This window comes from Lepus europaeus, chromosome 1 (assembly GCF_033115175.1).
Source record: "Lepus europaeus isolate LE1 chromosome 1, mLepTim1.pri, whole genome shotgun sequence".
Classification (NCBI taxonomy): Eukaryota; Metazoa; Chordata; class Mammalia; order Lagomorpha; family Leporidae; genus Lepus; species Lepus europaeus.
The window spans coordinates 1,589,371-1,614,668 of NC_084827.1; the positions used below are offsets into that span (position 1 = coordinate 1,589,371).

Consider the following 25,298-nt stretch of genomic DNA (forward strand, 5'->3'; position numbering starts at 1 on the left):
CTCATTCATGGGTATTCCTTGGGTATCACTTTCCTACGACTGCCGCATCAGAGCACCGCAAAAGCCGTGGCTTCAAACACCAGGAACGGATTGTCTCATGGTTCTGGAAGCCAGAGTTTGAAGCCGGTGTCAGCAGGGCTCCAGTCTCTCTGAAGCCTAAGGGGAGAATCCTTCCTTGCCTTCGTTGGCCTCAGCTGCCTTCAGATGCACTGAGTTCTGTGTGTCTCCGTCTTGTAGGACACCGGTCACCTGCGTTAGGAGTCTCCATTCTGCCCACCTATGTCTACAGGACACCGTGTGCAGATGAGGTCCCATTTGGAGGTCTCTGTCTTTTGGGGATGATACAGTTCGTCTGTTTCATGTGCAGCCTAACGGTTTGAGGCTGAGCCTGGTGAGGTAGTCAGGGCACAGCCTGGGGTCCTGGGAGTGCAGAGAAGGAAGGGAGAGTGAGACGGGTGGACCCCACTTCGGGAGTTTGCCCGTAAACCTGGAGGCCATGATCTCTCCCCAAGTTTGGCTGTTTGGCCGCAGGGACTCTGGGTAGCACTGGCCATATGTGAACAATTCCCAACTGGATACAGTCAAGTTCGACACTTGAGTCCAGGCCGCAAAGTGAGATTTGTGGTTATGTCCAAGGCACTCTCTGCTGGCGCCATATGTTTGAAAATGTCTAAATTTTGTGCAGAGACACACAAGTAGCGTTTTCATGAGTGGAGTTACATAATTCGGTCATGGGCTTGCATAATAATTAGCATGTATAATTAGGCACCGACTTCTTGTCCTTTAATTAGACAATCAAGAATCTAATTACAAAATTAAGATGTAATTACGTGGTCCAAGATCTACATATTTTTTTCTCATTAGAGATTACATTTAGAAAATAATTTACAAAAACTGATGAAGAAATGAACATAAACACCTGACTTAAGGACATTAAAGAAAATACTAAGTGGGTTGGAAAGTCTCGTTTGGTCTTTCCTCATGGTAGAAGGGGAACTACTGAAAATATCATCATCTGTCTGGAACAGTAACTTTTCCAACTGTGCCACGATCTTCAGTACGTGCACCAAAGAAGGCAGAATTCACACTTGAATATGGCTGGCAATTACACTTGAACGTGGACTTAAATGTGATGTCCTGGAAATTCATACAGATCTAACAGTGCCCCAGACATGAAGTTCTTATGGGAGCTGAGGGGCTGGCACTGTGGTGTAGCAGGTAAAGCCACCGCCTGCAGTGCCAGCATCCCATATACGTGCCGGTTCAAGACCTGGCTGCTCCACTTCCAACCCAACTCTGCTATCGTCTGGGAAAGCAGTGGAAGATAGCCTAAGGGCTTGAATCTTTTTTTTTTTTTTTTCTGCTTTCCTGGGTGCATAAGCAGGTAGCTGGATAGCAAGTGGAGCAGCCGGGACTTGAACCGGCATCCATATAGGATGCCAACACTGCAGGCTGTGCTTAACCCATTACACTCCAGCGCCAGCCCCTATTTATTTATTTTTAAAATTGATTTGAAATGCAGAGAGAGAGAGAGAGACCTTCCACCCTCTGATTCACTTCCAAATCGCCTGCAACAGCCAGGGCTGGGCCAGACCAAAATCAAGAGCCAAGAACTGTAGTCAAGTCTCCCACGCGGGTGGTGGCAGGGACCCAGCCACCCTCTGCCACCTCCCAGAACGCACATTACTCGCTGGCGGCACACTGGTACCGGATGTGGCTGTCTCAAGCGGAGGTTTAACTGTTGCACTACAACGCCTGCCCTGAAGCGCTCTGATGTTAAGAGCCCCTTCCTGGACTGTGAGTGGGAACGGGAAAAATCAAGGAATATAGCACACAGTCCATCTTTCTGGTAGGTGAGTGATTCTGACATCAGTGTTTTTCCTCTATTTTTTTCCCCCGAGTTCCGGTTCTCTTGGGGAGCCAGACTGTAGTGCTATTCTCTGTGTTTCTCCTTGCTCCTAAATTGTGATTTGGCTGATCTCCACAGTATGCTAAACACCCAGTTTGACTCATTAATTTTTCTGAACTAACTGAACTTTTGACCTAATTGGCTGGCTGGTGAGGGATCAGGGCCATATGTCTAGGTTTTTCTAAGCCAGCTCTGACTATAACTGTGTTATCCCTCTGTTCCCATAAACTGTTGGAATATCCTATAATTCCAATGTTTTGACAGCCACGCTACACTTCCCAGACTGCCGCTTTCTCCTGGAAAGTGCCACAGAAATCTGTCGGACCACGCTTTCTAGTTTCTGGTTACAAAATATGCTTCCCATATGGCTGCAGGCTGGGCAAGAAAGGCTTAGAGAGGTTGTATGCCGTCGGCAATGGAGCGTGCCCGCCCGCCATGGTGTGCCTCTGTCCCCATTTTTATCTTTCTTTATTAGGCCAAGGAATGTGACGAGGGACAAATCATGTAGAGAGGCTGGGGTCAGTCTTGACCAAAAGGACACACAGATGAGCACAGGGAGCTTGCGTCCTGCCACTGCCAGCTTTCTGCCTGGCCTTTGAGCAACTGCTCACGACAGACAGGGGCAAAGGGACTGAGCGGGGCCGAGGGGCGTTCTTAGGGTTCACTGGGGCCGGTGCTGCAGCGCAGCAGGCTAAGCTGCGGCTTGGGACGTCAGCATCCCACATCAGAGTGCAGGTTCCAGTCCTGGCTACACCGCCTTCCCATCCAGCTTCCCGCTAGTGCGCCTGGCCCAGCCCCAGCTGCTGTGGGCATCTGGGGAGTGAACCACAGGATGGAAGATGTCTGTCTGTCTCTCTCTACCTATTCTCTGTGTTTTTCCTTGCTCCTAAATTGTGATAAAAATAGATAAATAAAACCACACACACACACACACACACAGAGTTTACTGCTAGGATTCCAGGCGGGAGGAGCAGTGGACTACCTCACCTTGATGGCGCCTCCTGACTCTGAGGGCTGGGGACCCCTTGATCTCGAGCCCACCCCTCCCTTGGGGAGAATTTCTCGGCTCCTATCACATCTACTTACTTCTAGGCCACCCTCTTCCGTCTTTAGATGAGTTAACTGGACACTTTTCCCTCTGTTCTTACTTCCAGAGAACTCAGCAATTCTGACTTCTAACAGGACCAACAGCAGGAGCACAGACTGCAACTTCTCATTCTAGAACTTGCTCTCCCTCCCAGGTACTCCACGTCGGCTTTCTCGAGACTGGAGAAGTTGGGCATCAGGCATCCCAAGCCCTCCCCTTTTATTGGAAACTTGCCGTTCTTCTGCCGGGTAAGGAGCTGCCGTGCTGAGCCCAGGGCAAACCCCCGGCCAGGCCGCCTACACCTAGCATGGTCCTCTGCTGGAGTGAACTCTGAGTGAGGGCGGCGACGCCCTTCTGCTCTGTGCTCACTGTGTGCGGTCCCATCACCCATTCACTCACTGCTTCACCCCATCCCTACTGAGTGTCTACAACCATGCCAGGGCCCGGAATGCAGAAGCACAGTTACTCACCACCACGTAACAGTGACAGCTCCAGAAGGGACACACACTAGCACCTGAATGGGAGGCACAGATGGTAGCTGTGCCTCCTTTAGAGGGGGACATCGCTGAGGGCTGGGTCATCCAGGCACTTCCTGAAGAACACAGTAACATACGTGACTGCTCCAGCCTGAGAATGGTGGTGCAGGTCGACCAGCGCTCTGCACCAGCTAGGAGCTAACCATCGGGCCTGGGGGTGTGGCTGTGATAGAGGAAGACCGATGCTAGAAGGCCAGAAAGGCAAGCAGAGAACCACTCCTTTGCTACCCTTTTTGAATAGGAGAGGCACGTGAACACGGAAGATTATTCTGTAAGGAAGAGGACTTCCGGTTAAGGCTGTAGAATCCAGCTACTGCTGAAGGGATGAGGGCTGGGTGCAGGGTGGTAGTGAGGGCCAAGAGAAAAGGAAGCTGGAGGGGCCGATGCTGTGGTACCTGTGGTGCCAGCATCCCACATTGGTGCCGACTGAGTCCGGGCTGCTCCACTTCCTATCCAGCCCTCTGCTATGGCCTGGGAAAGCAGAGGAAGATGGCCCGAGTGCTTGGGCCCCTGCACATGCGTGGGAGCCCCAGAGGAAGCTCCTGGCTCCTGGCTCTGGATCGACCCACCTCTGGCTGTTGTGGCCATCTGGGGAGTGAACCAGTGGATGGAAGACCTTTCTCTCTGTCTCTCCCTCTCACAGTCTGTAACTCTGCCTTTCAAATTAATAAATAAATCTTTAAAAAAAAAAAAAAGAAAAAGAAAAAGTAGCTGAGGTAAAATTAAGGACTCCTGTGACTAATTAGATACAGAAAATTCAAGGCAAAAGGAGTCCACGTTTTGAGCCAGGAAACAGGCGGAATGGGCATGGGTGGACAGAAGTAAAAGGCCGGGAGGGGCAGTGGTTAGGGCGAAGGCCTGTTTAGGCGTGTTGCCTGGATTCCGAGTGACACCAAGTGGGGTCGGTCAGCAGGCAGCTGCAGAACAGCCCAGCACTCACCGAGGACTCCTCAGGAGTCAGATGGCTGACCCTGCTGACTCGGGGACAGCAGAACAGCTACCGAGCCCAAAGGAGGCCGCGGGGCTACGTCCGGCTAATCTCAACGCTGGTCCTTTCCTGTCTGCAGGACCCCCACCCGCCCCAGAAGGCTGGCCCTCGGCAGCTAGTTCTGTCCCCTCCCGCCCGCGTCTCAGTTTGCTTTTCTGTCCCTTTTCCGCCCATCACCCCGTCCCACTCTGCTGCTGCTTTGCCCCTTCTGCATTTATGGTCATTCATCGAAGATTTATTCCTTCATTTATTTGGAAGGCAGGGTGACACACACACACACATACACACACAGAGGGAGAGGGAGAGGGAGAGGGAGAGGGAGAGGGAGAGAGAGAGAGAGGGAGAGAGAGAGAGGGAGAGAGAGGGAGAGAGAGGGAGAGAGAGAGAGAGAGGGAGAGAGAGAGAGAGAGGGAGAGAGAGGGAGACAGGGAGAGAGAGGGAGAGGGAGGGAGAGGGAGAGAGAGGGAGAGGGAGAGAGAGGGAGAGAGAGAGAGAGGGAGGGAGAGGGAGAGAGAGGGAGAGGGAGAGAGAGGGAGAGAGAGAGAGAGAGGGAGAGAGAGGGAGAGAGAGAGAGGGAGAGAGAGAGAGAGGGAGAGAGAGGGAGAGAGAGAGAGAGAGAGAGAGGGAGAGAGAGGGAGAGAGAGGGAGATCATCTTCCATCTGCTGGTTTACTCCCCATGGCTGCCACAGCCAGAGCTGGTCCAGGCCAAAGCCCTGAGCCTGCAACTCCATGTAGGTCTCCCACTCCCTCGTGGGTGCAGGGGCCCAAGCACTTGGGCCGCCTTGCACTGCTTTCCCAGGCACATGAGCAGGGAGCTGGATGGGAAGTGGAGCAGCCAGGACTGGAAGTGGTGCCCGTATGGGATGCTGGCGTTGCAGGCAGAGGTGCGACCCATGTGCCACACACCAGCTTCTGTGCCTGCATTTCTCTCTGGGGTGGCCGCTCACCACCTTCCCACCCACAGTCGCCTCACTGAGGCCTTCCGTGAGAAGCTTGGAGCTTGTGTGAAGAACTGAAATGCGTCAAGACAGGACAACAAAACACACAGGAAATGCAGAGAAAACAAATTGCGCACAAGGCTGGGGTGGGGGAGCTGTCCACTGGATTCCGTCCTCCGGTGACTCACGGGGCACCACCCTTCAGAGCACAGCGGTCTGACTGGGCTCCCTCCCCTGCGTGGGCTCCCCACAGCCCCCTCGCCAGCTTGTGGCCCTCATTTGTGCAAACTGCCACTCATTTCAGTGACGAGGTTCACAGTCACAGAAACTTTCCCGGATACAGGGCAAGCTCACATTGTGGGGTTCGGAAGATTTCATGGGAGGGGACATGTTCCCATGCAGGACACCCACTTTTTGCACCCCACTTCTTGTCCGCCCACATCCTCCATTCCTACAGCACAGATCCAGCCCTTTCACCCTCACCCCACCAAAGTCAGGCAGAATTTCACGCACACTTCATTCCCACCTCACCCAGCATTGTCCAAGCCCCGAGGCCCCCCCCCCCCATGACTGCATTCTACAGAACCATGGATCTAGAACTTTCTGACTTCCACTTCTGTACACGGTCACTCCACTCTAAAACATGGCTAGTGTTTCGTGTTTTTTTTGTTTGTTTGTTTGTTTTTGTTTTGACAGGGAGAATGGATAGTGAGAGAAAGAGACAGAGAGAAAGGTCTTCCTTTTTGCCGTTGGTTCACCCTCCAATGGCCGCTGCGGCCGGCGCATCGTGCTGATCCGAAGCCAGGAGCCAGGTGCTTCTCCTGGTCTCCCATGCGGGTGCAGGGCCCAAGCACTTGGGCCATCCTCCACTGCCTTCCCGGGCCATAGCAGAGAGCTGGCCTGGAAGAGGGGCAACCGGGATAGAATCCGGCGCCCCAACCGGGACTAGAACCTGGTGTGCTGGCGCCGCAAGGCGGAGGATTAGCCTAGTGAGTTGCGGCACCGGCCTAGTGTTTCATTTTGTATACTTACTCTAAGGTTCTTATGCTTGCAATATGTTCATTTTAGTTAAAATCTAACTTGAATCACGATAATTCAGAATGTGTGAATAGAGAAGTTTATAGAAGTAGTAGCCATAAAAGGAGGCTTGGTCAGCAAATAATGTAAAATAAATTTTGGAGAGGAATAATGTAGTTGTGAAAGCAAGCAGTTTTCAAATAAAAAAAAAAAAGATTTATTTCATCTACTTGTAAGGTGAGCTAAGACCTGAGAGGGAAAGACAGAGAAAGACAGATCTTCCATCCACTGGTTCACTCCCCAGATGATGGCCCGGGTTGTGCTAGACTGAAGCAGGAGCTTGGAATTCCATCTGAGGCTCCCAGTGGGTTCAGGGGCCCAAGCACGCGGAACATCTTCTGTTGCCTTCCCAGGCACGTCAGCAGGGAGCCGGATCAGAAGTGGAGCAGCTGGGACACAAAGCAGCGCCACAGTCAGTGCTGCGTGCGGGCCCCGTTTTCACATATCATACGTGCAGAGTTTAAGTGCTGGTGACCTCCTTTGTCTATTTTTTTTTTTTTTTTGACAGGCAGAGTTAGACACAGAGAGAGAAAGACAGAGAGAAAGGTCTTCCTTCCGTTGGTTCACCCCCCAAATGGCCGCTACGGCCGGCGCGCTGCACCGATCCGAAGCCAGGAGCCAGGTGCTTCCTCCTGGTCTCCATGCAGGTGCAGGGCCCAAGCACTTGGGCCATCCTCCACTGCCTTCCCTGGCCACAGCAGAGAGCTGGCCTGGAAGAGGGGCAACTGGGACAGAATCCGGCGCCCCAACTGGGACTAGAACCTGGTGTGCCGGTGCTGCAGGTGGAGGATTAGCCTAGTGAGCCATGGTGCCAGCCCCTCTTTTGTCTATTAAAGCTGCTTAAGACATTTACTTGATAATATTTTTTTAAAGTCATTTGCTTAATTCCAATATTCCAAAGTACTTGAAAGCAATACACTTTTTTTTTTTTTGGTTTGTATAATTGTGTTCTTGCTCTTCCAGAGTTTTTTTCCCCTGTATAAATGTGAACAATGGAGACTTTGATAAGCCTTGTTCTTAATGTGTGCTGTGTTTTCTTCAGGGTTTTTGGGAAGGCCACCTGGAGCTCAGAAAGCTGTATGGGCCTCTGTGTGGGTAAGAGGAAAGTTCAACTTTTCTACTATAGATTCTGATTTCTGTGTGTTGGGCTGATGCGGAAGTCATGACAAGATAGGAATTTGCACGTCTTTGTATTTTTGAGGGCCCACAAAGAGGGTGCCAGGGGGCACCATGCCAGCCTCGGATGTGTGTAGCACACCACCATGCTGCAGGGTGTGCTACAGGGGGACATGGGGGCTCTCCATGCTCCAGAGCACGGCCAGTCTAGTTCACCTTGACAAGCCATGGCAGGTTGTCCCTCATCTAAACCCCGCTTGACCTGTGCGATTCTGACTGTGGCTGAAGTTTGCTGCAGCGGATGGCATATCATGAAAGCGAAAGGAAAGCTGCGAAGGATCACCCAGAACAGTGAAATGAACCCCAGAGATACGGGGACACATGGCCACCCTGGTTCTTGGTCATGTAAAGGAAGGTAGCCCTGCCCTTCATCTTCCCAAATTTCCCGTGAGATCTTCACTGCTAGGCTCCTTTGCTTCTAAAATTCCGGAGTCTGGCGAGCAAACCCATGTCCAGAGCGTTTGCTCTGAGCTCTAACAGACTTGGAGGATATTGACTCTCCACACGTGTCTTTCCACGCTGGGGCCTAATCATTTTAGCCTGCTTCCACACAGCTTCTTCTCGGCCACCGGGTGATTTTCAGTAGCTTTTTCTAGACCTGCAGGTCAGCGGTAACTCTTTTAGGTGTACAAATTCAGTTGTGTTGCTAATTCACATCTTCACGGAGTCCAGAGGTTTGAGAGCCCGTCTGTCTACAGCACTGGCTCCCTCCGTTTCCCCAGAGCTCAGCTTGGAAAGGGGCTAGCTTGTACTGTCTGTGGACACGGTCCTGCCCGGGCAACCCGCAGCTGTGTCCGAGCTCCTCTGCCTAGTCTTTGGTTTTCTACGTAGCCTTGAAAAAGTAGTAAGTTGTGGTGTAGACTAGTCACTCTGTGAGTTTGTCGTTGCGGCACAACGAATCACCTAAAACGGAGCGATATCAACAGCAATTTGCAGACACTGTGTGTCTCAGGGCTGGCCAGAGTTGGCTTGGGTGAGCCTCTCTTGGCTGGAAGGCCCTGTTGGACTCCCGGATGTGTCTGTCGGGGAGGGGGCTCCACTGGGCAGCTCGGTTCCACGTATCTCTCATGTTCGCTGGGAGAGCAGGCTCGTCAGGGCAGACAAAGACTTGAGAGAGCGAGCCAGCGTGCAAGAACATTTGCAGGTTCTGCTGCGAACACCCTCCCGGCCAAACCATCTTCTGGGTCAAACCAAGCTCCATGGCCAAGCCCCACGTCAGGACAGGAGGCCTCTGGTCACTGTGAGGCCAACACAGCCGCAGCCATGCCTGAGACTGCTGCAGCAGGGAGGAGTTCTCTACGGGAGGGGCGAGAGGCAGGACTTCCCTTTAAATAACAAGCAGCTGTGCCTCACTCTTTCTGATCCCTTTAACTTGGCTCTTACGTTTTTTCCCCTGGTGCACGGTGTCTGGCTTTAAGCTTGATGGGTAGCAACACGGCTCCAGGGATTGAACTGTTTGTCTTTCTCTCACTCTTGCGCTGTGCTATTTCTTTATAAAAGTCCCTGTTCTGGTCTTCCCATTCCGCAGCTGATCTGATGCTCACCTCAGAGACTGCCTCCTGTGTTTCCGGACGTCGCTGATTCCAAGTGAGGTGCAGCATCAGAATTAGCAAAGTTCCCTCTGAGTTGCAATCACAGGAACCACTTCCCTTGGTACTTCTTGTACAGATTTTCAGAGCAGAGCCCTGGGGTGTTCTTAAATGTCAGATGAGGAGTTAGAGGGATACTGTTAGTCACTGGGGTGTGTGGTGTGTGTGTGTGAGAGAGAGAGAGAGGGAGGGAGGGAGAGAGGGAGGGAGAGAGGGAGGGAGGGAGAGAGAGAGGGAGAGAGGAGGCGGGAGAGAGAGGGAGAGAAGGAGAGGGAGAGAGAGAGGGAGAGGGAGAGAGAGAGGGAGGGAGGGAGGGAGGGAGAGAGAGAGGGAGAGAGAGAGGGAGAGAGGGGGCGGGAGAGAGGGAGAGGGGGAGAGAGAGAGGGAGAGAGAGGGAGATAGAGGGAGAGAGGGAGAGGGAGGGAGAGGGAGAGAGAGGGAGAGGGAGAGAGAGGGAAAGGGGGAGGGGGAGAGGGAGGGAGAGAGGGAGGGGGGAGAGAGGGAGAGAGAATTGGTTTCCTTGACAACAGGATGTCCAATCAACTTTTCTCCCCTAACTTTAACTAAGTTAACACCATTTATCCTTTCATTTCAAGACAAACTTAAATCAAAGAGAATGATTTCAAATGAGATTGTAGAGATCAAAATTGCAGTACCATTGCCTCTCTTTGTTCCACCTCTGGTGAAAAGGAAAGAAAGAAAGGTGCTGGCATGATTTCTTCTACCAACTTCTCCTTTAGGGAAAAGATTTCCTGCTGACTTCTTTTTAACCATGCCTACTCCTGGATTTGCAGGCAAGATGGTGATGAGTAAAAATGAACAGGTTGATTTCAAATTCCAAATGTTATTTTCTTACCCCTTAAATTTTAGCAAAATAGTCTCACTGATTGGGAGTGTCAAAGATGGACTATGTTTAAAGAATAACAAAGCGTCTTCTTTTAGGAAAAAATTTGGTTTAAATTACATTAATTTTTAGACTACTTTTATCGTTAGGAAAGAAAGTGCCAGCTTGAGCCTCTTAAAACTGTGGTGCCAGCCGGATGCGTCCCTGACACGTGAACCCCGTGTGGTCAATGCCGTGTGCAGATGCACTGAGCCCCCGAGACAGCACGGTGGTGACTGCCGGGGCAACGTGAGCAGTGAGGAGCCCCGGAAGACAACCCCGGGCTATTTATGCTGGTGATCTGGCTGTCATCCTAGCCACCCGGCCAGAGTTTAGGGCCCATAACTGGAAATCTCCTTGGTGTAGACATCAGTGTTCGTCATCCCCACCATCACCATCGCCACCACCGTGGCTGAGAACAAAAGGCCTTTTCAAGAGTCTCCTGGCCGGCGCCGTGGCTCAACAGGCTAATCCTCCGCCTTGCGGCGCCGGCACACCGGGTTCTAGTCCCGGTCGGGGCACCGATCCTGTCCCAGTTGCCCCTCTTCCAGGCCAGCTCTCTGCTGTGGCCAGGGAGTGCAGTGGAGGATGGCCCAAGTGCTTGGGCCCTGCACCCCATGGGAGACCAGGATAAGCACCTGGCTCCTGCCATCGGAACAGCGCGGTGCGCCGGCCGCAGCGCGCTACCGCGGCGGCCATTGGAGGGTGAACCAATGGCAGGGGAAGACCTTTCTCTCTGTCTCTCTCTCTCTCTCACTGTCCACTCTGCCTGTCAAAAAAAAAAAAAAAAAAAAGAGTCTCCTAACGGAGGCTGCTCCGCCTGGCTCCAGGTAAACGATGCTCCTCGTGTTGTCCCTGCCGCCTCTGAGCTTGGCTGCGAGACACGGACTGCTGGGCTCACTGTGAGTGCACACGCTCACAGCGCTGGGCCAGAACTCTCCTGGGGCGCGCAGCAGTACCACTGGCCACACACGTGGGAAAGCAAGGTTTACTGGCCAGCCGACCGACCGTGACTTGTCACTGTCTTCAGTCAGAGAGTGAGCCCCAAGCAGGAGCTGTGTTTCCTCCCAAACCCTACACGATGGTGTTAATATAATGATCAGACATCCGTGATTGGCTATAAACAGGATAGAGACCGTGCCCCTTCCAGTGTCTCATTAACTTTGTAATCCGGTAGATGATGAGCCTTTACCACGCCATTGCTAGTTACTTATGGAAATCACACAGTGTTCTGCTTCTGCTCACGCAGCACCTAAGGGCCCCTCCACAGCTCCTTTTCCCTTTATCTCATCTACCTTTTAAGAACCGATTCTGTAATTCTGCTTTGACTTTGACTTCTTGCTCCCACATCACGTTAGTTTTGCTCTCTGATGCAAGCCTGCCTCCCTACTGTGGAACCCGACTCCCATGTTTTCTGGCCCCCTCACCTGTGCCGATCCTCTCGCTAAGTGGCATCTGCCGCCCTGGGTCCCTCCACGAAGCCGCACAACTTCATGTCCTCCACCAGAGCCCTGAGCTGTAAGTCACGGACGTGGCCCAGCACGCCAGCGAGCGGAGAAGAGGGCGCCCGCTCTGGCCACGGACCTCCAGCCCCTCAGAGGCAGCGTCTTCCCAGGTTTCTGATCACTAGTGGGCAGTGTGTGCTGAGCTTGCGTTTTCGTTAGTAGGATTTGGGGTATTCCTTCTTGTTAAATGCTGCTCTGTTTTCCCCCCAAGATTCCACTATATGGGTGTATCCTGGCTTTTAAAACAAGTTCTCCACTGATGAACATCTTTTGTTTTTACAAACAACACTGCAGTGAATATTCTCATGTACACAGTGTAGTTCTCTTGCCTGGGAAATTATTGGGCCAAAGATTCTCTGCAGTTTTTATTTTGATAAAATGCACTACACCACCCTGTCCAGATATGACATCGCTTTAGGTTCCACACCAAGAAGCATGAGAGCCCCCGGTCCCTCACATACTTGCCGTGAAAATGCCTGGTCACACTCTTACGTCTTTATCATTTGAGAGGATACTACTATAGTTTAATTTTTTGAAACATCACATGTTTATTTTATTTATTTGAAAGATAGACAGGGAGCGTCCGTCTGCTGGTTCGTTCTCCCAAATGGCTGCAGCAGCTGGGGCTGCACAGGTGGAAGCCAAGGGCCAGGAGCCTAATACGAGGGCCCACGTGTCAGGGACCCAAATGCTTTTGCCTTCACCTGCTGCCTCCCAGGGCGTGCATTAGTGAACAGGGAGCTGAGAAGGAAGGTGGACCTGGTAGCTGAACCTCGGCACCCAAAATGAGACACGGGCATGCCAAGTAGCACCCCAACCACTGAGCCAAACACTACCCCTCCCCCCTTGCCCACGCCCACACACTGCAGTCCCCCCCCTTGCCACTCCCACACTGCAGTCCCCCCTTGCCCACCCCCACACACTGCAGTCCCCCCTTGCCCACTCCCACACTGCAGTCCCCCCTTGCCCACTCCCACACTGCAGTCCCCCCTTGCCCACCCCCACACACTGCAGTCCCCCCTTGCCCACTCCCACACTGCAGTCCCCCCTTGCCCACCCCCACACACTGCAGTCCCCCCTTGCCCACCCCCACACACTGCAGTCCCCCCCTTGCCCACCCTCACACACTGCAGTCCCTGCCCCCCTTCCCACTTCCACACACTGCAGCCCCCCCTTGCCCACTCCCACACACTGCAGTCCCCACCTTTGCCCACTCCCACATACTGCAGTCCCCCCTTGCCCACCCCCACACACTGCAGCCCCTCCCTTTGCCCACCCTCACACACTGCAGTCCCCCCTTTGCCCACCCCCACACACTGCAGGTTGAACTTGCATTTCTAAACAGCAAGTCTGACCATCTTTCCACTGCTCAAAGTCCACTGAGTTTTGTTTTCCCAAGAATCCTCTGACACCTCTCTGTTGGGTTACTGATCTTTCCCCCACTTATCTGTAGAGTCCATTACTGTTAGGTAAAGTGGTCCTTTGCATCTACTGTGTGCTGCGAATAGTTTCTTTTTATTATTCACCTTTGACTTGGTTCATTGTTTTTCCAATCAGAAAACATTTGTTTTGTGTTGTTGAATTTAATTGATTTTAATGGTGACACAAGTAGACACAAGTAGAATTACCAGAGGAGCAACTGTCCTCAAGGAAACAAGCAACTTAGACCAACGAGAGGTGCAAGTCTGTGAGTTCTACTGTCATTGTTTTTTTATTCATCCCCTTCAGTCTTTACTTTTGCTTTTAGTTGACACATAATAACTGTATGTATTTGTGGGGTATAGTATGGTCATTAGATACATGTATACAGTGTGTAATGATCAAATCAGGATAATTAGTATTTCCATCTTTTTTAAAAAAGACTTATTTATTTATATGAAAGGCAGAGTGAGAGATAGAAAGAGAGAGATCTTCCATTGGCTGATTCACTCCCCAATTGGCCACCATATTTAGGGCTGGGCCAGGCTGAAGCCAGGACCAGGAACTCCATCTGGGTCTCCCACGTGGACGCAGGGGCCCAAGTGCTTGGGCCATCACCCACTGCCTTCCCAGGCGCATTAGCAGGGAGCTGGATCAGAAGTGGAGAATCTAGGAGCTGAATTGGCACTACAGTGTGGGATGCCGGCATCACAGGTGACAGCTTAACCCGCAGTGCTACAGTGCAAGTCCCCAGGTCCATCTTAGACATCTATAATTTATTTGTGTTGGGAATATTCAAACTCCTCAGTCTTTATAAACTATATACTAAATTGTTGTAATCTGTAGTCCCCCTACTGTGCTGTGCAACACTAGAACGTAGGCCTCCTGCCAGGCTCCCTCTACCCTCGGGTGACCACTACTCTGCTCTGAGGTCAGCCTGTTTCGCTCTGCATGTGGGTGATACTGTGCAGCATCTCCTTTTCTGTGCCTGGCTTATTTCACTCAACACAATGTCCTCCAGTCCCACCCATGTTGCCGAAAATGACAGGGCTGAATAATATCCCACTATGTCCTATACCATATTGGCTTTACCTATTCATGCATTGTTGGCCCATCAGGTTGATCCCACGTCTTGGCTAGAGTTCCATCTTTTCTGTAGTGAGCCTTTAATAGTCTTTACACGTTACCTGTCACTCTGACAGGCTCGTGTTATACCAATGGTGAACTGCTCTAAGTTTTCATTCTTCCTCTGGGTTTAAGACCACTGTTTCCCGGGCCCTTGATCCAATGACCCTTCTGAAGTTCACCTAAATTTCTGAACTTGTAATTTCTTCTTTTATCCCATTTACTTTATGCCACTTATTTTCTACCCACCTGCTCTCTATAGAAACATACAGGTGATGGCTGGTGCGTGTTTTATGTATTTGAAAGGCAACAACTCCATCCGAGTCTTTGCTGCCTCTCGAGGGAGAGAGGTGGGAGCGTGGGTGGGAGGGCAAGTACAGTGGGAAGAATCACTATGCTCCTAAAGTTGTAATTATGAAATGTCTGATGTTTGTATTTCTTAAATAAAAGGTTTCTGGGAGAATAGAAGAAACTAGATTAGAAGCACGGGCAGCACTCAATCCCAGGCTCTCTGATAGAGGAGGCGGCATGCCAAGTGGTGGCCTAACCCACCGTGCACGATGCCTCCCCGGTTGGTGCATATTAATGACTCCTGCTGTCCAAAACTGTGGGAGTCACCATCCTAAAGATCTAGAGCCTATGTTTATTCTCTTGTTTGGGTAAAACACATAACAGAGCATGACAGCTTATAATAGAGCACTGGAGCTAAAAATCCCAGGTCCAGGGGCCAGGGTTGTGGCACAGTGGATAAAGCTACCACCTGAGACACTGGCACCCCATATCTGTGCCACTTTGAGTCCCGGCTGCTCCATTTCCAATCCAGCTCCCTGCTAATGTGCCTGAGGAAGCAGTAGAAGATGGCCCAAGTGCTTGGGCACCTGCACCCACGAGGGAGAACAGGAAGAAGCTCCTGGCTCCTGGCTTCGGCCTGGCCCAGCCCCAGCTGTTGCCATCTGGGGAGTGAACCAGCAGGCAGAAGATCTCTCTCTTTCTCTGTCTCTCCCTCTCTTGTGAAACTTTGCCTTTCAAACAAATAAATCTTTAAAAAAATCCCAGGTCCAGTTCTTTCTACCACCTTAGTGGGTGCTGGCCAAATACTTCTCCCCCCCGAGCCTCTGTCTTCTCAGATGTAAAATGAAAGATTCAGCCTAAATCAGGCTGACACGTTAGTTATGAGCCTCAGTAAATATATTTACCACATTGTGATCCACACGCACACACACAGGATCAAAGTTTTATACAATAAGACCTTGTTTACTGTATAAGAACCACTCTGTTCTGTTCCATTTTGCTGGTCATGGGCTCTAAGCTGATTTTAGGAGCGCCAGGGAGTCAAGATCTGCTTTGAAAAGCAGGGGCCAGATTACACCTGAAGTCCATTCCAGTCAACCCAACAAGCTGTGACTCAACGGCCCCTAGTGGCCTGCCTTAGACAACTTCCCGAGTGCCGGTCCTTGCCCCAGCGTGGTTTAGGAGTCTGAGAATTCTCTGACAACATCGGTCACGGCCCACTGCTGGCGGCCAAGCCAGGCTGAAAGACTCACCCTCCCAGGATGAGGCTCCGGTGCGTGGCGGCAGGCCCAGGGTTGGCACTGCCTACCTGAGAGCACCTTCCCTCTTGTGCTTCAACTGTTCTTGAAATTATCCCCTCGTCTTGACCCAGAATCTTCTAAACTAAAAGGCTTACAAAAATGTACTAGCTGACAATTTGAAACGCCTCTCTGTAAGACTGGAGTGGTGGGTGAACAGCCAAGGAATTCACTTGTTATCCCACCGTAGGTAGATATGGCCAGCTGACCGCTGACTCCCAAGGGGACGGGGCAGCAAGACGGAATGGCCTGGAAACTGGAAGTAGACCCATTCACTTGGGTGAACTGGGCAGACATGGACAGAACAGGTCCCAGCTGATGGGAAAAGCACAGTGTTTAAAGGGACAGGAGCTGTTAACTCCCTGCCTAGTAAACTCTGATCATAGCAGACAGTCCAGGAAACTGCCCGGACCAGAGGCAGCTAAGAACTGGCTCAGGGCATCGAGGAGCCTCCAGACCCCGGGAGAGAAGTGTGGAGGGGACAGAAGCAAGACACGAGGGCCGGGACCCAGGAAGGGACCAGGCACAGCACTCAGTCTGACTCAGAAAGTGCAGCTGCTTCCTGCTACTGTCAGTGGGGGGAGAGGTCCGCGCTGGCTGCAGCAGGCCCAGGCTGAGGAAGAGGAGTCTTTTTTTTTTTTTTTTTTTTTTTTTTAAGATTTATTCACTTGACAGACAGTTACAGAGACAGAGGGAGAGGCAGAGAGAGAGACAGAAATCTTATATCAGCTAGTTCACTCCTCAAAAGGCCACAACGGCCAGGGCTCAGCCAGGCTGAAGCCAGGAGCCCAAAACTCCATTTGTCTCATGGGTGGCAGGGGACCAAGCACTTGGGCCTTCCTCTGCTACTTTCCCAGGCACAACAGCAGGGAGCTGGATAGGAAGTGGAGCAGCTGGGACTTGAACTGGTGCCCATATGGGATGCCGGCTTTACCTGCTACACCACAGCATTGGCCCCAGAAACTGAATCCTGAGATACACAGCAGGAGGTCATTGCAGGGCTGGGGCTGCGGGGGAGGGGGGGGGTTGGGGGCATGGAGCACCTGACCAGGAAGAGTGAAGGAGTCGCAGAGGCTGGGGAGTCAGCCACAGGTTTCTGGTTTTACATCTCTGATGTTCATGGCCAAAATCCACCAGCACAGCACATCACATTCAAGGTGGAAGAGAAGTGGGTCTCCAGCAGTGACAAGTGAACATGGAGTCCACAATGCCTTTATCTCCCAAGTGACAGCTCTGCACAGATGTGTTCCCAAACAACAGAACATCTCAAATTAAAGCTGCATAGAAGCTCCATTTCTTGCTAATATTTTCAAATAGTAAATCCCACATTTAACTGAATTGTACTTGTGACAAATCCAGGTTGTTCAAGTCAAGATGCGTAATGGGGCGGGCATTGTGGCGTGGCGGATCAAGCCGCTGTTGGGACACCTTCACGTCGTGTAGTTGACACTCTGGGCTTCCAATCCAGCTCCCTGCTAATGCACATCCTGGGAGACAGCAGGGGATGGCTCAGGGGCTGGAGTCTCTGCCACCTGTGCGGCAGACCTCGATGGAGTGCCTGGCTCCTGGCTTGGGCCTGGGCCAGCCATGGCTACTGCAGACATCTGGGGAGTAAACCAGTAGATGGAAGATCTCTCTCTCTCTCTCTGCCACTGTGCCTTCCAAATAAATAAATCCTTACAAAATGCATACTAGAGCTTTGTAACGCGGGCACAAATTGTTGTGATTTGCCCAGGCATTCTCTCATCTAGAACTGGGTCCAGACAACAGGGTTTTATGCACACATCTTCTGTCAAGAACTCCTTTGCCTGGACAATGTCAAAAGTTACACACACTTGCCCAGCTCTTAGGAGTCTTCACTCTAATTGAGAATGCAAACAGAATTCTTATGATGTCTAAAAACAAGAGCTACAAGCTATTTTGATTTCATAATTTTTTAAAATTACTAAATTCGAAGGGTGAACGAGTCTCCAGTTAACAGAGAGCTCTAAATTCCCCCTTGGTCATCACTTTGTGGGCAGAGCAACATCCACCAAACAGGTTCTCAGAAACCCTTGACTGTTTAAAAACCCAGCTTTCAGTCTTATTACTCACACGGGGGACTGGTAAAGACAGCTCGATGCCTGCAACCAAGTGGAGTCCAGACATCAGTCTACCTTCTCAAACAAAAAGCCGCTCACCAGCATACACACATCTGAAACGGCGCCGGGTTCCAGCGACTGAAGTCCCTCTTTAGAGTGGAGCACTGTCTCTTTTTCTCTTCCGTCTTCTAGCACCGAGGTTGTTTACTACGCAATCTGACTGCTCGCGCTCAGCTTATGTGGAACATTTCTGCGACTATGGACACAAAATAATTCCCTAGCAAGGCACTGCCACGTTTTGTGATGCCTTCATGCCTGGGGCAGATAATACACACTCAACCACTGAAATAAGTCCCTTGATGATTCTTCCTGTCTCACGATCATGTGCCTACCAATTTCTCCCCCATTCCACCCTGAAACTGCAAGAAATTTGCAAACCGCCCTGTGCAGTTCTCTACCCAGGGTAAGGCTCTCAGTTTATTGGGCTATTTATAAGAGTCGGACTCTGCCACCTTCCCCAGCCTCCCCACGTAAGGGAGCACTGTTCGCACACGACGCTATTTTTGCCCCTGCTTAAAGAGGAAGCCTACTAATCTCCTGGAATTTACGGCTGGCGGATGGCCTGTCATCACGTGTTAGGTGGACGTGGGGACTGTGGCCCTGCAGCACCCGCCAGCACCTCCTGATACTACTTAGTCTGCAGGGACAGGGGCATCTGCGTGTGACTCCGGACCACTGCCCCCACAACCAGACTGCTGAGAGGGAAATCCAGGTCCTTCCTGGGCTGTGGCCCCCAGCTTCTCTGTGCTAAGGCGGGGCCTGGTGCCTCTTTTTTTTTTTTTTTTTTTTTTGACAGGCAGAGTGGACAGTGAGAGAGAGAGAGAGAAAGGTCTTCCTTTTAGCCGTTGGTTCACCCTCCAATGGCCGCTGCAGCCAGTGTACCACGCTGATCCGAGGCCAGGAGCCAGGTGCTTCTCCTGGTCTCCCATGGGGTGCAGGGCCCAAGCACTTGGGCCATCCTCCACTGCCTTCCCGGGCCATAGCAGAGAGCTGGCCTGGAAGAGGAGCAACCGGGACAGAATCCAGCGCCCCGACCAGGACTAGAACCCGGTGTGCCGGCACCGTAAGGCGGAGGATTAGCCTAGTGAGCCGCGGCACCAGCCGCCTGTTGCCTCTTAAGCTCTGCAGAGGCAATGCTGAATGGATCTCCCAGTTTCCTTTGGAGGTTGTCTGTAATTCTTGCATTTGTGCCTGATGATAGATACAGCCACTGACTCTTCCAGAAGACTGAAGCTGTTTTTCCAAAGTCTCGTCTTCTATGCTAGAGTTGGTGTCTCCCAGACCATCCCAGAGGGAAAGATGCCTCAGCCCTTTGTTCTCGGCCTGGAGCCCACCAGGATACTCCATCTCCAGCCGTGTGGCACCTGAGTGCTGCCTCCTTCCATCCACACTTGTTAATGAGTGCCAGGGCTGCAGAGCCTGAGAAGCCACACTAACAACTGTGAACAAGGGTTTTACGGGAGTAGGTAGAGTCGATCTCAGACCTTCTACAACACGGCCAGCGGGAGCACTGCTGGGGTTCCTGGTTGTGATGGTTGTGGTCGGGAGGAGTGCTGGGGTTCCTGGTTGTAATGGTTGTGGTGGGGAGCAATGCTGGGGTTCCTGGTTGCTATGGCTGTGGTCGGGAGGAGTGCTGGGGTTCCTGGTTGTGATGGTTGTGGTCGGGAGGAGTGCTGGGGTTCCTGGTTGTGATGGTTGTGGTCGGGAGGAGTGCTGGGGTTCCTGGTTGTGATGGTTGTGGTCGGGAGGAGTGCTGGGGTTCCTGGTTGTGATGGTTGTGGTGGGGAGCAGTGCTGGGGTTCCTGGTTGTGATGGCTGTGGTTGTTTTGGGATTTATGGTCCCTGCTTCCAGGTCAGACCCAGGTCTTGAGGACAGCATGAAGGGCATTTGGCTGGAGGAATTCTTGTGGCAAAATCCATGTACATTTACCATTCTGTCTGTTTTCAATGCACAGTTGGATAGCATTAAGCACATTCACACTGCTGTGCAAGCATCACCACCATCCATTTCAAACGCCCTCCACCTTGCAAAGTTGGAACTCTTACCATTTAACACTCCACTCCCTTCTCCACCCAGTCTCTGGCAACCACTACTGCTTTCTGCCTCTGTGAACGTGACTGCTCTGGGTACCTCATGCAAGGGGACCATGCAGTAACTGTCCCGTTGTGACTGGCCTATTTTCCTAAGCACAAGTTCCTCGAGGTTCATCATGGAGCAGATGTGTCAGCATTTCCTTCCAAGTTGGGGTGACTAGTATTCCAGTTGTGTATATTTCTTTTTCTTTTTTTTTTTTTAATTTTTGACAGGCAGAGTGGACAGTGAGAGAGAGAGAGAGATAGAGAGAAAGGTCTTCCTTTTGCCGTTGGTTCACCCTCCAATGGCCGCCGCGGTAGCGCGCTGCGGCCGGCGCACCGCGCTGTTCCGGTGGCAGGAGCCAGGTGCTTATCCTGGTCTCCCATGGGGTGCAGGGCCCAAGCACTTGGGCCATCCTCCACTGCACTCCCTGGCCACAGCAGAGAGCTGGCCTGGAAGAGGGGCAACCGGGACAGGATCAGTGCCCCGACCGGGACTAGAACCCGGCGTGCCGGCGCCGCAAGGCGGAGGATTAGCCTGTTGAGCCACGGCGCCGGCCAGTTGTGTATATTTCATGTTGTGTTTATCTATTTATTTGCTGATGGACGCTCGGGTTGGCTCTGCCTTCTGGCCATTGAGAATAATGCTGCCACGAACACGATGTACAAATACATCTTTGATGCCCAGCTGTCACCTCTTTGAGGCACAGACCCAAAAGGGGAGCTGTTGGATTCCATGGTAATTCTGCTATTCTGTTTTCCATAGCGGCCACCCCATTTTACATCTGGAGGACTCCATACTGCAATGCTTTGCTGTTCCCTCCTGATCACGCTCAGGTGCCCGTTACTTCTTGTTTTTCAAAACCTGAGAGTGAACTCCAGACAGAATTCACACTCATCCTTGTGCTCTGGAACCAACTGGCCCATGTGAACCCAAGTTTCTGATCGCAATGAATGACCCCAGTGGTCTTGCCTCCAACCTCCTGTTGGCGATCAGCCAGGGCACATTTTTTAACCAAACTTGTCCCACTATCAACAGATGCTTGCACTGCACCATAAATTCAGTTCGTTTTAATAAATTTCCCAGCAATTCCCAGCCGGAGCTCCTTCCCCTCTTATCTCACTCCTCTTTGCCAAGCCCTTTGCAATTTATGTGTCTGCTTGCCCATTCTGCTTCCAGCCTGCTCGAGTTTCCTTTCCCACCAGCAATCTGTGGCCTTTGCGTCTCACATAAATTTCGTCTTCTCTGTCTGCGACTCGGGCTGACTTCTTCTCTCTCATTCACGGGCTCTGTACTTTTCCTTCTCTTTGAAACCAGCCCTTCAATCTCTGGGTTTCCTGCACCAAGTGATTTGTGAAGACCACATCCTTGCTATTGGTAGCTTATTCATCTTCTTTCTGTGGGTTTCTTCCACGCGGTCTTCTAGCGGTTCCATGTGCCCGGGTTCCAGCTTTGTGACCGTTTGCTGGGGGATGCCCATTGCAATTCCTCTTCTGCACCCCAGTCTCTCACCGAGCGTGCACTTGCTGAGATGTTTACTGGCTCGGTGCCTATGCAGAGAGAGACCACAGTGGGCCTGTGGAGAAGAGTGCGCCCTGGCACAGAAGCCGGGGAGAAAGTTGGGCTGAGACAGAAAGAGGGACAGGAGCAGCTGAGGGTGTGCTAGGAAAACAGGACGTTTGGGACACCAACAGAGAGGACAGCCTTGGCAGTGGCAAGAGGTGACATCAACCTAAGGAACGGTGCTAAGGGCCTGGGTTATTGGAAGGAAGTTACGCAGGAACACAGAGCAAAGGACAGGAGCAGGGGTACTGGGAGGGGTGGAATTCATATCACACACACACACACACATCCTAATAGCCCAGGTGAGTGATAACAGCGATTCGGAGCACCAGAAATGGAAGGGAAAGGAGAATTTTACACAGGAGAGGTCTGGTCGGGAAAACGCAGCAGAACTGAGCGAGTGGTTGATCGTACGGAAAGTGGTGAACAACATCATCACTGCTGGCTTCAGGTTCTGAAGGGTGGACGGGTCGGGAAAACGTTCTTTGCCATAAGTAGTCGAAGCTTGTCTCAGTCTGTCTGGACTGGTGTAGCAAAGTATCAGAGACTGGGTGCCTGAGAAACAACAGACACTTAGGGCTGGCTCTGTGCACAGCGGGCTAAGCTGCTGTCTGCAGTGCCGGCATCCCACCTGGGTGCTGCTGCCAGCCATCTGGGGAGTGAACCAGTGGATAGAAGATTCTCTGTGTGTTTCCTTTTCTCTGTAACTGACTTTCAGGTAAATAAATAAATCTTTAAAAACAGCAGACACTTATTTCCCTTAGTTCTGGGGGCTGGGAAGTTCAAGATTAATGTGCTGGTGGATTCAGTGGCTTTCTGGCTCAGAGTACCATCTCATCACTGCGTCCTCCCCTGGTGAGTGAGGGAAGCAGCTCCCTGGGGCCCCTTTAAAAGGTACTACTCCCATTCAGCAGGGCTCTGCCGCCATGCCCGGCTCACCCCCAGGAGCCCCACTTCCAACACCACCGCCTCGGGTGGGACACAAACACTTAGACTCAGCAGAGCTGAAACGAGAGCTTGGGGCCAAGGGGACTTAGGAACGAAGCAGTTAAGGGTCAGGAAGCTGCATGAGGGTGGAGGAGGGGGGTGTGGGTTCCAGGGAACTCCTGGGATCTGGACTCTGCCTGCCGTCCTTCATCACGCTAATGAGACATGCTCCACAGTGCGTCCTTGGGACCATTTCCACCGACAGTCACCATGTAACAATCACTGCTACATGGAAAATGAAACGGGGAGAACCCCTTTGTCACACGCTGGAAACACTGGGCTCCTCTAAGGAACACGGGTCTTCTCATTGCAGGGCGTCTCAGAACCTCTGGCATAATGTGCTTGGGACGCCTCCACGTCAGACTTTAGCATGCAGTGTTTATTTGACCAAAGGACTTTTTGTTGTCTTCCAGACATCTCTTGGGACTGGAATATGGGGGACAGGCTCCGAAAGAAAACTCTGATCTAATACATGGCAGCACTTCACTCCTAAAGAACGCCATACGGAAAACAGGCAGTGACGTCAATCGCTGCTTCACCACCGCGAGTTATCAGCAGAACAACCCGTTACCTCCATTTCACGTTAATTGGAGCGGTGTTGTTATTGTGTGGTGATAGGAAGAAGCTAAGGACACTCCAACACATGTATTTCTTGTTAACTTACTCCCTTTTATTCCCATATCTTTCTCTCATTCCTCTTCCCATCCCCAATAGTCAACCATTCTATTGTACTTACTGTATATTTTTAGCATGTTTTTGCAGACATTATTTTGTGTATATTAGCTTCTGCCGATGGTAATGTCATAGATCTTGTTCTATTCCTCCAATTTTTTACTGAGCACTTGGCTTGTAAGACCCATGTGGTGCTGCGTTCCTATCAACTCCGTTGCCTCTGACTATCACCCAACACGCCACAGTCCCCTGGGCCATCTTACCTGCCCACTGTCCCAGAAGGAGGCTCCCAGTGACCTCCAGCAGAGAATCCTGGGGTGGACACCCTTTCACAGGGCCCACTGTGAACATGGACAAACACTCCATGGGATAAGCGTCTTGCCTTCATGACTGGATGCGGTATAACCCTTGTTCCCTTGGGCCACTCACGTCTTAAATGCTAATGCATGTAGAGTTTTCCAGCACCGTACATGGGCCCTATGCTTCCAAGATCGTATCTAATGCCACCATCACAACAACACTTCCGGTTTGGCTGGACCGGTCACAATAACAGATGAGTGACTTCCAGACAAGGTCATAGGTCAGTGGGAGGAGAGAGCAGGATTACGTGGGTTCACCTCATTGACTACGGTTTTCCCATCCCACGGTCCCTTGGAGTCTCCAAACATCCTGCCTTAGTCTGCCCAAACAATAGGTAATATAATTATTTGGTTTCTGTCCTGTTCTCTGGACAGAATACAAACTCCAGGAGGAAGGAGCTTTGTCCCTCATTCATGCCAATATTCCCAGCGCCTAGAGCAGTGCCCGACAGACATGGGCTCAGCAGCTGTCTGTTGAATGACCCAAAGAACTGCCTCTCAGTCCTGTCTTTCATGACGAATTTCTCCCTACGGAAACTTGAAACAGGAAGGTTGAGTTATTTTGCTGACTTGGGCGACTGGTGTTACTTTCTTAGAGACAAATGAACAAGGAGAAGTAGATACCACTTTTTAACTTAAACTTTTCAAAACAATTTTATTTATTTTGTTTGAAAAGGCAGAAAGAGAAAGCAAAGCGATATCCCCCAACCACCGGTTTACTCCTCAAATGCCCCCAACAGCCAGGGCTGGACAAGGCCAAAGGCCGGAGCCAGAAACTCAATTTAGGGCTCCTATGTGAGTGGAAGGGACTCAGCTAACTGAGCCACCCTGCTGCCTCCAAGTGCCCACGTTAGCAGGAAGCTAGAATCCAGGGCAGAGCCGGGACTTCCCCGAGCACTGGGTTCTGAGACGTGGGTGTCCCCAGTAGCATCTAACGCCCACCCCAAAAGTGACTCCTCTTAAGATCAAGGCGTGGAGTTGGGGAGGGGTCTGTAATCAATGACTTCCCTTCCATCAGTTCAGCACTCAGCCTATCGGGATTCAAAGCCGATGTCTACCGTGTAAAGCCACCTTGGGAGGAAGCCCGGGGAAGACAAGAGCTCTCACAGCCCCAGCAGGGGAGGGGCTGCCACCTCCCGTCATCTCACGTTGGAGTCATCTTGGAGAACAGAAAGAGCCCAGGATCAGGAGCCAGACGCAGCCATGTGATCAGAGCGAGTCGCTCAAGCATCCTCCTTTAAACCTTCCTCCGCATCTGCCAACCTCCCTGGTCTGAAGTGAGGAGCAGGGCCCCCGGGCTCCCTCAGTGCAGGCCGGGGAGTAGCAGGGGGTGCAGCTGTGCCCTCCCTGCCCCTCGGGCCTGGGGCAGCCAGCTGGCATCTTGGGAAGACTTTCCACTCCGGGACCCCTTCCCTTCCCACCTGAGGTCCTGCTCTTCTATGTCTCGGGAGCCCCTGCCCTGGCTCTCTGGAGACGGTCTGTGTCATCCAGTGTCTCCTCTCCCTGGACTTTGCTTTTTAGCCAGGAATGAAGGGGCATTCGGTGAAGTGGCTAGTATGCTTCTTGGGATGCCTGAATGCCATAAGGGAGTCCCGGGGTTCAAGCCTTGGCCCCATTCCTGGTCCCAGCTTCTGGTAGTGCATACCCTGGGAGGCAGTGGATGATGCCGGCTTAAGTACT

The 25,298-nt window shown here is 51.8% G+C and overlaps 1 protein-coding gene across 1 annotated transcript in view; it reads left to right on the plus strand.

Annotated features, from left to right (window-relative positions):
• TBXAS1 (thromboxane A synthase 1) overlaps positions 1 to 25,298 on the plus strand; it is a 180,409-nt gene that overhangs the window by 37,929 nt on the left and 117,182 nt on the right. Inside the window, exons 2-3 of the mRNA XM_062176025.1 lie at positions 3,151 to 3,244; positions 7,579 to 7,631. Coding sequence (XP_062032009.1) covers positions 3,151 to 3,244; positions 7,579 to 7,631 — 147 coding nt within the window. The remainder of the gene's footprint in view (positions 1 to 3,150; positions 3,245 to 7,578; positions 7,632 to 25,298) is intronic.